At 53.9% G+C, this 14739-nt stretch overlaps 1 protein-coding gene across 9 annotated transcripts in view; it reads left to right on the forward strand.

Moving 5' to 3' along the window:
- CTIF (cap binding complex dependent translation initiation factor) overlaps positions 1-14739 on the forward strand; it is a 283059-nt gene that overhangs the window by 56169 nt on the left and 212151 nt on the right. For all 9 annotated transcript variants that reach the window (XM_074355340.1, XM_074355338.1, XM_074355344.1 and 6 more), the window contains one exon: positions 11700-11907. In XM_074355340.1, the coding sequence (XP_074211441.1) occupies positions 11728-11907 (180 nt within the window). In that variant the 5' untranslated portion in view covers positions 11700-11727. The remainder of the gene's footprint in view (positions 1-11699; positions 11908-14739) is intronic.

Here is a 14739-nt window from a genome sequence, read left to right on the forward strand (position 1 = left end):
GTGGTCTTTTGTGAGTTTCACTTAGCACAGTGTTTTCAAGGTTCATCTACATTGTAGCATGTGTCAGGACTTCATTCCTTTTTAATGGCAGAACAATATTCCACTGCCTGGATATACCACATTCTGTTTATCCATTCATCAGTTGGCAGATATTTGGGTTGTTTCCATGTCTTAGCTATTATTAATAATATTACTAAAAACATTCATGTATAAGTTTTTGTGTGGACATATATTTTCATTTCTCTTGGGTATAAATATACCTAGGAATAGAATTGTTGGGTCCTATGTTAGCCCTGTGTTTGATCATTTGAGGAACTACCAGACTGTTATCCAAAGCAGCTGCACCATGTTTCATTCCCACCATCAGTTTATGAGGGTTTTAATGTCTCCACATCCTCACTGACACTTGGCTCAATGATTTATAAGGTTCTTTCTACTTTTAAGCTCCCCAGATTCTGGGGTGAAATCCAGTGACTTTTGAGACAATGGAAGCCCTTTCCTGGCTTTGTATACCCTCCTTCTCCTGTCTCAGCAGAGTCTTCAGAGGGCTGTGGGGAATTTCTCAGTTAATTATCTGCCAGTTAACCACTCAGCCTGCTCCCTGTGGCTGTAACTGGCTACAGACTGCTCCTGCTGTGTGCCCGCAAAGAGGTTATCTGCTGCTATCACACTCTGGTGAGTGAAATTCACTGCAGGGATAATGGGAAATAGAGCCCAATGACTGTGATGGCCTAATAAGAACAGCCATCCGGGATCTGCCACCAGGTGGGTTCTCTCTGGCTGCATCTGGGAGTCTTGGCTACCACTGCCCCAAACTAGCTCTGGGGAGGGCTCCTAGGTCACAGAGGCCCAAGATGAGCAACTCCACAGTCCTTCCACCGGGGGCCCATGGTCTTTCCATCCATCTTCTGTGGAATCTTGCTTTGTGCCAGGCCCTGGAAGTATAATGATGAGAAAGTCAAAATGATCACTGTCCACCGGAAGGCATACTGTAGTGGGTTCCCCATGGGAGTGATCTGGAGATCACTCAGATTTTCTGGCTGCCTCTTTTCCTAATTACATGACCTCAGCATGTCTTGAGAGAAACGCTTGGGGAAAACCAACCCCAGGAGAACTGCTGTGCCTGGGTCTTCAGCGTGGCCGTGGCCAGCAGCTCTCATCTCTGGCTTGGCCGTCATTGCTGAGAGCTGAGTAGCTGGACTCCGTGTTCTACAGAGTAACAGCCGTAGCCAGCAGACATCTGTGGCCTGCAGAGCTTGGCTTTCCTACCCCGTCTCCAGATGTCTCTGCAATATGTAGGACTTAACATCTGTTCAGTCCCTTTCTCCTTCGTCCCTCAGAGCTTCAGCCCCATAACAACGCAAGCTGGTGGGACTGGTTGGGGATTTACTGGCTCATGCCACAAGGCAGTGGGACTCTGAGCTGCTGCTGGTCCGGGGAAATGCCCAGGACTGGAGTCAGGATGCCTGGGATGTGGTCCTTCCTGTCACTAGGCCACAGGCACACTGCTCCAGGGTGCAGTTAGAGGGAGGTGGTGATGCATGTTCTGTCTCCCTCATACACAGGGCGACTGAGAAGTAGCTGGCTGGATGGTGCAGAGCTGCAGACCCCAGTGTTAGGAGGCCCAGAGCCGTCTCCCAGGCCTCCACAGATAACGCCAGATCTGACTCAACAGTTCACATCTGATGGCAGCTTATTCTGTTATCCTGTGAAAGGAGCAAAGCCTTGACCTGGAGCGGTTCCAGGGCCCACTTCAGAAGTGACCGTGGGGTACAGCAGCTCACGGGGTGATGTTGAGCAAAGGATGGGAACATTGAGTGGATGGAGCTGTGGGCTCCTCACTTATGTTTAATCAAACTAGCTGTATCTTGGATCCACTCTGGGCTCAATTCCTGACTCAGCCAGCCTCTTATCGGATGCCCTTGGGCAGTTCCTCCCTGCCTCAGTCTCCTAAGTTGTATAATGGGGACCAAAAAGTGCCTACAGTATAGATTGTCTCAAGGATTAAAGTAATATATGACAAGGATTTAGAACAGGGTTTAGCACATAGTAAATGCTCAATAAATGCTGGTTGTTGTTTTTTATGTATCGTGGGAAGCCATGTATAATTTAATTTGAAAAATAACTATGGTGTTAGAGGAAAATAGTTTGGAAACCAGCGATCTGTGGGGAATACAGTATTGATGGTTTGCTTTCCTGCTTCAGTACAGGTCAAGGGCAGCTGACTCTGAGCGGGAGGAGCACTCCGGGGTCCTCCAAACAAAGGCACGGGCAGCAGGGGTGTGAAGGCTGCTCCAGGAGCCAGGGTGTGGCCTTCTGTTTTCTGTGCTTTTACACTCCTGGGCTCCTGCTGCTCAGTTCTCCCTGTGGTTCATGGAGGATTCAGGGAGAGGTATGGGAGCCTGGGTCCTCGATGAAGTTTGAGATGCCTGTGGTTGCTGTCCAGTGGGCTCCAAGCATTGTGTGGGATACACACAGGCTACTCTGCTAAAGGGGCCCGCGCTCAGCCTCCCATACTAGCTGTTTCCACTGCTAACACGCCACCCGTCTCTGCCCACCGGCGGCCAGCAGCTGCCTGTCTGCTAATACCAAGCGGACAGAGCATCAATTACCTGCTGTTCATTTTCTCATTTCTGGGAATCCATCATCAAATGCTCAGTGATTAACTGACTGTCTGCAGTGGGCTCAGGTCTGACTCCCAGGGGACAAAGCAGAGTAGACACAGCCTCAGCCTCTAAGAGCTTAGCTGAGGAGGGAGGCAGGGGCATGATGGGGGGCAGTGGGACAGCCCTGTCCATTTATCTTGACCCCCCTCAAGACGTTCAGGAGGGGCACCCCTTTCCCAAAGGGCGGAGTTTGGGGATGCACTGCCTTCTGTGGTTGACTGTTTTCTTTACTTCCAGTGCAGCCCCATCCCTGCAGAGTGATGCAATCTTCCTATAATAGCGCTGTGGCCTGTCTTCAGCCAGGTTAGGGGAGAGTCCTGCTGGTCTGGAAACCTTTCTTTCTCCTTCTTGCAGTGACTTTGCTGATTTCTATTTTGGACTATGGTGTATTGATTTCACGTTGTAACTCCCAAGAGGCAGCCCTTGTTCTTATTTCCAAATTCTTTGGGACGCTCCTTTTTGCAGTCATCTACCACCTACAGTTACTTTCTTGCAGGGGATCTCAAACTCGGAGGGCCAGGCAGGTAGTGTGTGAGTGAGCACAGCCGTATGAGAATGCTGGCTCTGGGCAGCGGGGAGAATTAGGGAGTGTCCGGGTCTGTGGAGAACTGGAGATTACATGTCCTGTCTGTAGGGGTCAGCCCTGCTTAGCTCTAGCTGATGATTGTGATGTGGGGAGGTGAGCCAATGTTGTTGGATTTTCCACTCTTTCAAGAAAAATAGAAATGTGGATTTTTACGTGAAGTCTTTTGGTTTATAAAATTGGCTTAAATATTTTTAAAATACCAAACAGACCAAACAAAAGATACTGTGGCCCTGACATGGCACCAAACGGCCATTTGCAATCTCTGCTTTGTGATTATACTCCTGTGCAGAGCCAGTCACCCAAGGTGGCAGGAGACAGAGGAGCAGCTGCTATGAGTGTTCTGAGGGACGGGGTCCCTGTGAGCTGGGATGGTCCAGGTAGCAAGCAGGAGGTGGGCTCAGACTGAGCTGTCCTGGAGGATGAAGACAGATGAGGGAAACAGATGCTTCTCTCACAGGGAGCCAGCTCTGCCTTCCCAGCTGTGGGACAGACCCCAGGGTCACAGCCTCGCAGGGACAGGCTGTGTGGAACCTGTTTTGGCTCTCCAGACCCCCCCAAGCTCTCAGAAACCACTCGGTACTGTCCCTGCTCCAGCTGGGCTCTGGTTCCAGAAGCTGTTGCCAGGAGGGAGCAAGATGACTGGGGACCCTGGTTGCCCCAAGAAAGACACTGGAGAGAGAGTGTCACCTGAGAATGAGGGCCTGGGGTGCTGGGCCACTGGGCTTGGAGGAGCTTTCTGGCCTTCACCCCAGGTGCTCTGACAGGTGCATTGCTGGGTTCAGAGCAGGGCACTGTTGGTATCCCTTCCTGGCATGCTCTGAGTTAGTTTCCACTCTTTGTCTGTCAACTCAGAAGCTTTTGAAGGCTCGTGGTGGGTCCCACACGGTCCACTTCTCAGGCAATCTCCCTTAATCCTCCCAACACTTTATGAGATGGTACTTTTATCATCAGTCTGCTCTAAAGATATGAAAACAGGCTGCCCAAGGTCACAGAGCGAGGAAGTGGGTTAGCCAGCATTGGAACCCAGAATCATTACGTTTCCCTGTCGTAGGAGTAGGGGTTGGGGGGGGAAGCCACCTGACTCCAGCCAGAGATGAGGCTGGCTGCCAGTGACTCTGAGCCTATGACAGATTTGGTACCTTTATCTCCCCCTATGGGGCTTCATCTGTGACTTCCATGCCCCTTGGAGCCTGTAGGACATACAGCAGGCGCTCAGTACCTGTTGGAGTGAATTGCCTTAAGGAAGCTCTTGAGGTGGATCAGGTGACCCTGGCGTCTGGAAGGGAGGGGTATGGATTAGGTCTCCCACCAGCACCCTTGGCTTTAAGGTTCTAAACTTGGAGGGGGGGGCGGGGTAGAGGGGAGCCTGGGCCCAGCAGTAGTGGGCAGAAGAGCGGGGGAGACCAAGGAGTGTGCCGGGGTGGGTGTGAGAGGACCAGGGAGCTGTAGGTCGGTCTGCCGTCCTGAGCTTGGGACAATGAGAGGTATAGGATGAAGTGGGGTCCCCAAGGACCATGAAGTCTTGTCAAGACAAGATAAAAAAAAAACATAAAAAATTCAAGAGTGGGACAAGAGTTGGGTAACAGCGCGAGGGAGGATGAGAAGGTGGCAGGAGGCAGCCCGTGTTCCGCTAAGCGTGCTGGTGGGCAGTCAGCGCCTGGAGCCCAGTGCAGGCTCCCGTTGACCCCGGGGACTAAAGGGGAGGGCAGACCTGGGCAGCAGAGCATCCAGGGACAAGGCAGGGGCTGGAGCCGGAGCCCACCCTGGATGCCCATCGGTCCACATTCGTCTGCTGGTGTGGAGGCCCTGGGAGGGTCCAAGAAATGACTGTTTCAGGATTTTCCTCCAGAGGAAGTCCCAGTTAGGAGACTGGAATCTGATGGGGTGTCCTGCTGCGTGGACTGCTATGGATGTACCTTCTCCCTGAGACCTGCCTTCTCAGACTCCTCCCCTAGAGTTGCCACGATGGGTGCTTTGAGGAGAGAAGGGTTCACAGCATCTCCCCTGTCTTCCGGGTTCACAGTGATCTGTCCCCTCCCAGTGAAAACCGGTCCAGCGCCTCAGTCACTCCTGAGACTGATTGAGGGAGAGGGCAGTGAGGCCAGAGGCCTGTGGTCTCTCTGGAAGTTCTGAAAGAACCACGAGGCTTGGCCCAGGGTCCTGCACAGAGTGAAGGCTCAGTAGTGTGTGAAAATGATGCTATGATTTGGGGTTTGTCTGTAATTTAGGAATAACTGTCTGACATTAATGACTTTGACCCAGAACTTCACTTGGGGTCCAAAGACACTGAAAGTCACTGTGGGAAGGGGGAGGTGACTCAGCTCGGCAGGGCTTCCCTGGGGATGGCAGACTGTGGGGGACTTGGGGACCCACCTTACAGGCCAGGCTCTATCCATAGACATCTGAGTAGCTCCCAGCAGGACCTCCCCTTCTCTGGGCTCCAATGTCTTCATTTGCTCAGTGAAGGAGCTGGATTCTCTAAGATCCACTGAGGTCACGTGGCTTAGATTTCAGGAGCCCCTCCAACGTGTTGAGAGCAGCTGGATGTGTCTGGACCTGCAGCTTGGCCCTGCAGGACCCTGAGCAGGTGCAGTTACATGCACCTGGTGCTGAGAGTCCAGGGTGGAGCTGGGTGGTCCCGGGGTCCACAGATAAATACTAACTCAGCCTGTTGAGGTCCTGCCTGGCCCTTAATGGACCATGAGAGAAAGTGCCCCTCTTCCAGGGAGCTGGCCTAACAGGCCAGAGGTTCAGGATGGAGAATCCACCCGTTTTGAACCAGGGTGGGCTATCTGCACAATGGATAAGAAGAATGTGACAGGTTTTCTAGATCTTGGCTATCTGAAGCGAGGTCCTCTGACCAGCAGCAACATCACCAGCTGGAAGCTTGTTAGAAGTGCAGAATCTCAGGTCCCACCTGGGAGCCAGTGAATCCGAATCTATATTTTAGCAAGATGGCCTGTGATCGCTGCACATGTGAAAGTTTGGGAGGCCCTGCTCTGGGCCACTTTTCATAAACTCTTTTGATCACGCCTCATAGAAAGAGATACTTTTCCATGGGCAGATGAGACAAAAGTTCCATGAAACAATAGTTCCACATACAATGTGTGTTACTCACTGATATTTGCAATTTAGTTGTGTATTTTGAATGATCATGAGTTTATCGCGCAGCCTCCCAAATTGCCGAGACCTGCAGTTTACAAAACGCTGTGCTAGCTGACCCCCATCTGATGTTTGAGTGACAAAGGGTCACCCTGGTATGTGTGTTAGGGCCAGCTGTCAGCCATTTAGAGGCCTCCCGAGAGGACTCCTGAAGCAGTAAGTGGTGTGGATTTCTGGGGTCACCTCCGGCTCCATTTGAGTTTTCCTACTTCCGGTGGTTGGAGGCCTGAGGCTTCTGTATACGGAGGCCTCCACCGAATTCCCTTGCTTTTCTTTGGCGAACACCATTGTGGCCCAGAGTCCCCAGGCCAGCACAGACAGGAGTGGCCAAGCATGATGCCTGCAGGCTGGGGGGAAAGGCATTCTCCCGCACCCCAAGTCCTGTTTGTGCAGGAGATGGAGCGTGGGCTGGACTTGGAGGGGCGGTTGGCAGCAGGCCATGGTGAAGGGGGTTCCCATGGCTTCCTCAGGGAGCGCGGTGGGCGTCCTCTGTCCCCTGGCAGCTGGCTCTCTCCTCCCACACTCTTAGCAGGCGGCCTGGCCTGGCCCTGCCCTGGGGGCTGCCTGATGGCGGACAAAGGAAAAAGCCCTCCTTGCAGGCTCAGGGTGAAGGTGTCAGTTGCCAGCAGGGTGTGGAGGTGGGAAGGGGAAAGGGAAAGGGGCGGGGCCTTGTGTGAAGCAGGGTCACCAGGAGCCGCAGCCGCAGGGGGTCTGGGAGGGGAGTGAGGCTGTGCGCAGCAGGCCAGGGGCGGTGGAGACGTGGTGGGTGGATGTGATTCAACACGAGGAGAGTGGTGCTGATTGGCTGGGCCCTGCTATCCACCCCCAGCTCGGATGTGCCTGTGTCAGTCTGGGGAGTTGCTATCCTGCTGGGATGGGCCGACAGACCCGTGAGGCCCCCAGGCCACTGAGCTCAGGAACGCAGAGCAGCCCCCTACAGCACTGCACAGTTCCCTGCTGCTGGCCTGTGGTCCAGGAGGCCCGGCCCCTTACAGTAGCCAAAAGTGAGTCCTGCGCTTCCTCTCTGAGGTCCCAGCAGAGTGTGCTGCCCGGGCTGAGTTGCATGCTGAGGGCCTGAGGGGAAAGGGTCTGATGGAAGGTGAAGGGCTGCCCTTTGAGGGCCTGGAACGATGGATTTCCCAGAGAAGGGCTGGCAGGCGGCAGAGCAGAAGCATCTCATCTGGTTTGCAGGTCATCGGGAGGAGGTAATGCCTCTAATGCCTGGCTCTTCTTAAAGGGATTGGCTAAATTTACAGCTACTAATGCCATTTGTCACTGGGCGGGTGGGAAAGGAGTGCTGAGAGGGCTGGGACAGTTCCAGCTTCTTGTCTCAGGGCCCTCCCTTTCCCTCCAGACCTCTAACCCCCATGTAGTGCTGTGAAGCCCCCCGCAGGGTGCAAGGCAGGAGGGCAAGAGGGTGAGGGGAGTGAGACTCCTGACCTCAGGCAGAGCCCACGGTGTCCGCAGATGCACCTTTGCTGAGTGTGGGCTTCCCAAAAAAGCCACACCGCTGTGCTGCCTCAGCCCCTCTGCACCCCTCCTACAGCCGTGCCCACCCAGGCCCCGCCCTCCTGCCTCCTGCCTGCAGGCTCAGGGCTGCCAGCCCTGTACAGCAAAGTGCGGCCTCAGCACTTTTCCCATTCCTGCTGCCTGCTTTTTTGTTCCTTCTCATCCATCACCTGGCAGGGGATGGGGCAGGGCTGGGTGAGGAGGGGAGCCCAGAAGACTACAGGGGCGTGCTCCTGGACTTTTATCTCTCTGGCATCCTGGATGGCTGCGGCAGGGGAGCTGGCTCTTCTCTTCCACCCTCTCCTCTGTTTCTTCTTCTTCTGGTCCCATCCCCCTTATCACTTTCACTGATCATTGAAACATAAGCTCCTCTTGCTGGTTCTCTCAGCTTAGCCAGAAGCCCAGCTGTTTGGAGATTTCCCATCCCGATCTTCCTATGAATGAGAAATGGAGCCAGGAGGAGACCCCAAAGCACAGGCAGGAAGGGAGCAGAACAAGCCCTGGAGGGGAGCATCCCTTTATTTCTCTGTGTCTCCATCAGCCTGAAAGTTTACTCTATGCCTGCTCACTCTTTTTACCTTAAAAATGTGGCAGAACTTCTAGACATGTACCCCAAAGAATTGAAATCAGGAACGCAAACACCCATGTTGATTGCAGCATCATTCACAATAGCCAAAGGTGGGAACAGTCTGAGTGTCCACTGATGGATGAATGGCTAAACAACATGTGGTCTACAGTATATTATTGTAACACAGTGTGTTACTCAGCCATAAAAAGGTATGAAATTCTGACACATGCTACAACATGAATGAATCTTGAAAACATTATGATAAGTGAAATAAGCTAGTCACAAAAGGACAAATATTGTTGGATGCCATCTATGCGAGGTACACAGAGTAGACAAATTCATTAAGACAGGAAGTGAAGTGGTGGCCAGGGGCTGGGGTGGGGGAGGGGGACTTGTTTGATGGGCATCAGAGATGGTGATAACCATCTGGAAATAGCAAAGATCCTTACACAACACTGTGCGTGTACTTAATCCATGCAGTTGTACAGTTAAAAGTGGTTACAATGGTACGTTTTGTGTTCTGTGTATTTTACCACTATAAAAAGTTGGGGTGTGAGTGCCTGACTGATCCCCGAGGAGGTGGATGATACAGCCGGCCCTCCCTCCTCCCTCTGCTCTGCTAAAGAGAGAAAGCTCTGGGCTTTTCTGCTGAACGAGGGAGCCTCTCAGAACCCTGGCTGGGACTCATTCTGGAACGTACAAATGAGCCCAAGTGTATGTTAGCCTGGTTCCCCTTCTGAAAGCTGAGTTCCCCAAAGTTCCCCAAGAACGGGAGTCCCCAGGGGAGAGCGACACGGTGGGAGGGAGAGCCGGCAAAGGGATGTTATGATCTGGTCACCACTGTGGGCAGCTGGGCTCAATCCGCTGGGACCCACGAGGGACCATGGAAAATGCACCTCAGTTGTTATCTAAGAGACCAGGAGGGAATGTCTGTCCCGGTCCAGGGCTGCCCCAGGGGCTGTTAGCTCCTCCCACTTTCAGGGCACAGGGTCAGGGTGGCAGGCAGGGGGCAGTGCCTTCCTGCAGGCACTGCCCCTGTGTGTCCGAGGAGCCCTGGGCAGAAGGCCCTCAGGGCGGCTGAGGTGAGGTGCATCAGGTTACACGTGTGAATCTGATTGGGCAGCAGGGGCGGGAGTAGGAGGGGGGCTTCCAAGACACATGACTGTGAAGCGTCTTCGTTTTCCCTCTGGGGACCAAAATTCTGCAGGGTGGGAATGTGTCTCAAGGCTTGTCCCTTTCATAGGTGAGTCAGTATGGGGTGATTTCTGCCCCCAGACTCCCTCGCAGGATGATGGGGTGGCCCTGTGACAGGCCCATGGGAGCCTGGGGGTGCCTAGCAGAGCAGGGCAGAGGCTGCTGCTGCAGGCAGAGCCCGGCACTCGATCCTCCTGGAAACATTCCTGACTAGTTCCTGCAAAGCCCAGCTCTGCCCGCATCTGTGAAGGATGCCAGAAGCCCTTGATAAGATCTCAAGTCTTCAAGGAATAATGGGCATGGCCTTAGGCCCTGGTTTTTCCTCCAGGCACCTCCTTTCAGCCCTCTCTGGATGCCATCCCTCTGAGGCCTGCCACCTCTCCAGGGCCCTGCACTGAGCTAGGCATGGGGCCCAGCCCTCTAGAGCCTGCAGCCCAGTGGAGAGTAAGATGCATGCATACAACCAGCACTTGAAGAATTCACTGGGCAGTGGGGAAGGAGAAGTGGGAGATGTCCTGAGGTCCTGAGCAGGCAGCCAGCAGGCGGGATGAAGGAGGAGTGGGGCATAGGCAGACCTGGAGCTCTGCTGTGCAAACTTGGGCAAGTTACTTAACCTTCCTGAACCTCAGTTTTCATTCTGAGAGATAAGTAGATGAAGGCATATGGAATGCTGAAGAGAGTGCCCGGTTTATGATATGGGCACAGTGCACATTAGCCATTTCTATTATTAGTAGAGGCTGTTGTATGCATGCCCATAGGCCAAGGCTGGGTGAATCCTTCACCCGCTGGCCTGCTATTAAAACAGGGACTCGGGCTACTTGCTAGATGACCTCTAAGGCACTGTTCTGTCACTCTGTGAATGTAAGGACCTCGAGCTTTGGGAGGTGGAGGGAAGGGGAAAGTGATGCTGGGTGAGTGACACAGGGTGAACAAAAGCAGAGGCAGAAAGAGCATCGCATATTAGTAGTTTCCTGCTGAGTAACAAGTGACTACAGACTGAGCGGCTTGACATGATCCCCGTTTATAACCTCACAGTTCCAGAAGTCAGAAGTCCCGCTCGATATAGCCCGGGGCTGGAAGCAAGGTGTCAGCCAGGCTGAGTTCTAGTCTGGAGGCTCTGGGGGACAAGCACCTGTTCCCAAGCTGGAGAGTTTACTTCCTGCAGTTGTAGGACTGCAGCACCGTTTCCTTGCTGCTCATTGACCAAGGGTTGCTCTCAACCTCTAGAGGCCGTCCACATCCTTACACAAACCCCCTCCTTCAGGCCAGCAACTCTGTCTCCACCTCCACTGGAACACAGGTCACATTGTGCCCGGTCCCCTCGGGAGAGGGTGTCATGCTCCTATAGGGGGTGGCCAGGCAGGGCCCATGGCTCGCCACACCCTCCAGAGAACCTGCCAGGCCTTTCATGTGCCATCATTGAAAGCCATTTATGTCCTTACAAACTGGGCATGGTGTGTATCCCAGGAGCCACGCCGTAACAGGGCTGCAAAATCGTGTTTATAACTTAAGGCCTACAGACCTCACCTCATTTTGCATTAGTCTGGTGTCCAAAGGAGGCATTTTCTTAGAGGCCCAGGCCCCTTAGAGGGTTTGTGTCTGCGGACCCTTTGTACATCCCAATGCTGGGGTCAGGGACACAGAAGCCTGTGGTCTGCTTTGTGGTAGATTTTGTTAACTCCGAGTTGGGAAGTGGGGCTGGGTGGTAGACAGAGTCTATCTCCTCCTTTTTCCCTGGTGGTAAGGTCTGGTGTAGACTAACTCCCAACATCGCACAAGTTACTGTGTTGGCCAGTTAGTCAAATTGCCTTCCCTGGGCCTGAGTCTCCCTAAACATGGGGGATCACAGCATCCTCTTCACACTAAAGGCAAGCCGGCAACCCACCAACTTCTCGGGATGTTGGGAGACCAAGGTGGGGTGACTGATGAGGGGGACGATTTCTCAAGTGGGGTCATCCATCGTCTCTGCCTCCAGCAGTGTCTCATGGAGCCTGTCTGTTCTCTGTGTCCGCAGCCCCTACCCAGGCCCCTGAGCGGCAGGGATGGAGAACTCCTCGGCAGCGTCGGCCTCCTCCGAGGCTGGGAGCAGCCGCTCCCAGGAGATCGAGGAGCTGGAGCGGTTCATCGACAGCTACGTGCTCGAGTACCAGGTGCAGGGGCTGCTGGCCGACAAGACGGAGGGTGATGGCGAGAGTGAGAAGACGCAGTCCCACATCTCCCAGGTGAGCGCCGCCCACGGGAGGGGCGGGGCCTGGGCAGGGGGCGGGGCCTTGGCAAACTCAAGGGGGCTAAGAAGGGACTGTAGCTCTGGGCAGTGTCTGGTCGCCTAGATTGCCGAGATGTGGATGGCCCCACCCAGCAGAGTAACGGAGCCAGTCAGGAAGCCCCTGGCCGTGTGCTCCTGGGCCCTCTGACCCACCTCTACTCTGTCCTAACCCGCCGGGCAGCTGGGACCCAGCCGGACTCAGAGTTCATGGAGCCCTCGTTTACTGAGTACCTACTGTGTGCTAGGCACCACTCCCTGTCCTCCATAAGCCCGTGTTCTAGAAGTGATCTGACGATTGTAGCTTATCCAAAATGTGCATCATCAAAAGTCTATCACTTGTGAATAATTGGTCTGAATTTCACATACAGGCAGTCTTTGGCAGAACTGAATCTCTCAGGCAGTTACCCAGGGCTCTGTGTACCAGAACCTGTTAGGCTGATGAGGCCTCCTGACCAGAATCTCAGGTTGGTCTCCCCGCTCCTGGGTCAGTCTGCAGCAGCCCTGGGCTTGAGTAGAAGGTAAACTCGGCTGAAAGGCTGGGCTGAGATTTGGAGGTCTTGAGTTTTCCCATATAAACCACTCAGGTCCAGGACCATGTCATGTGCATCTTTGCTGAACACAGTAAATCCTCAGTAGATATTTGTTCAAGAGCTGGTTCTAGATTTGCTTCTAGCTGCCTGCGTGACCTCAGGCAGAAGCCCTCAACTCCTCTGAGGCTTGGCTTTCTTATCTGGTGAATAGGGATGATCCTGCTGCCTTAGGAATGTTGGAAGATCAGACGTGATGAGACCCAAAAGCTACAGAGAAGCAGGGTGTTGCCTGCAGCAGATGCTCGGGAAGGGTTTCTTCTGCTCAGGGTCTGGGTCCTAGTGTCCACCTCTTGTACTTGTCCCACCTCAAGCCTGGGACTCCTCTGACAAATAGGGGCCACACGGGTGCCTGCTTTGGAGAAAAGCCAAGTGCAGCTGGCAGGCATGCCATCTGGGTGGGCAGAAGATCCAGACCCTCCAGCTTTTAAGAAAGCCAGAATGAACCTGTGGCTTTCTTGGAACTCAGGACCAGGAGTGGACCTAATTCTGAAGCCGTGGTGGTCCTCGCCTTATCCCCACTGAAGGGTAGGGAAGAGAAGATTGGCCCTGAGAGAGAAATGGACATAAATGTGATGCTTTCCTTGAAGCCCTTGAAGTTCTAAAATCATAGTTAGTGTGAGCCTGTAATTTGTCCAATATTCACTCTACAAATGTGTGCTGAGCACCTGCTCTGTGTCTGGTGCTGTTCTAGGACTGGGTACCTGGCAGTAAGCAAAGGAGACGAATAGCTCAGCCCTCTTGGAACTTAGTCCAGTGGCAGATGGCAACTGCTGTGGGGAAAAATAAATCAGGAAAATGGAATGCGGAGTGATGGCGGTCAGGAGGGGGTTGCAATTTTAAGTAGGATGTCAGGGAAGATGTCACCAAAGGAGGTGGAGGGGTGAGCTTGCAGATGTCTGGGGAAGGGGTAGTCCAGGCAGGAGGAACAGCACATGCACAGGCCTGAGCTGGAAGCGTCATTCCTGGGGCAGCAGGGAGGCCAGTGTGGCTGGAGCAGAGAGAGAAAGAGGAAGGGCAGAGGAGGCGCTTGAGCGAAGTAATGGGATTGGATAGACCAGATGTACGAAGGCTGAGCCCTGGGGTTGCCTGCATTTAGAAAGCAGAGTTGTGAAGGGGGACCCAGCAAAAGAGACCAGGAATGGTTACACAGTGAGGCAGAAGAAAATCCAGGCAAGGTGGGATGCCAAAAGCCCTGAGGAGGATGTATTTCGAGGGAATAGGGGGAGGCAGGCTGGCTGTGTTGACGGTTGACTGATGCTGCAGGCCATGCAGGAGGAGGATGAAGAAGAACCTGATGGAGCCATGGGGGCCGTTGATGACCCTGACTGGAGAGGTGACAGTCCAGAGGTGGGAGGTGAAGATCAGGAGACGAATTGGAGACAGGAGGATGATTCAGGTCCTCCATGTATTACAGGAGTCCCTGTAAAGAGGAGAGGCATGTGGTTTGAGGGGAAGCGAGGTCAAAACGGGAGCATAAACAACATGTCATGGGTTGATGGAAGTGGTCCAGGGCAGAGGGGCCAGTTGCTGGAGCAATGGCCTTGAGTAGGTGAGAGGACTTGGCCTTGGCTGGGGTCCCATGGACAGGCATGTGGGGCTGGCCTGTTGTGTGCTGCCTGCCTCCCCCACTGTGTGGACTCTGTGACCTCCAGCAGGGCATCCCTTGATGTTTCCTGCAGGTAAAGTGGGCTCTTACAAGAGGAGGGTCCCAGAAAGCCATGAAGCTTCACCCCAGAGGAAAGCTCTGTGAGTGGCAGAATTTCTGTTCCCAGAGCAGCTATGGGGAGAATTTTGGAAGGAGGGGCCCTCCCAGCACCTCTGACCTCCCTGTGGTGACAACTGAGCTCTCAGGATGTCAGGCAGATGGAGAAGTGGCCTCAGTCTGGGCCCTGCACTCCCGGCTCCTGCTGCTGGAATGGACTGGGCCTAACCACGCTTGGATGTCCACATCTGGAGGGGCAGAGTGTGGAAAACACTTGTACCATCTAGATGCATTCCTTAAACTTTCCACATTCCCTGAAGTTCCCAGGAAGAATGCAGACACCTGCAGGATGCTGGGACCTGCCTGTGTGCTGCTGGCTGAGAAGGGACTTTTCAGTCCTGCTCCCACCAACCACCCCACCCCCACCCCAAACACAGCTGAGGTCCAGACTCTGAGGAGGGGGCAGCTGTGAGCAACTCTAAGCAAGGCTGGGGTT

Source organism: Camelus bactrianus, chromosome 30 (assembly GCF_048773025.1).
Source record: "Camelus bactrianus isolate YW-2024 breed Bactrian camel chromosome 30, ASM4877302v1, whole genome shotgun sequence".
In the NCBI taxonomy this organism is placed as follows: Eukaryota; Metazoa; Chordata; class Mammalia; order Artiodactyla; family Camelidae; genus Camelus; species Camelus bactrianus.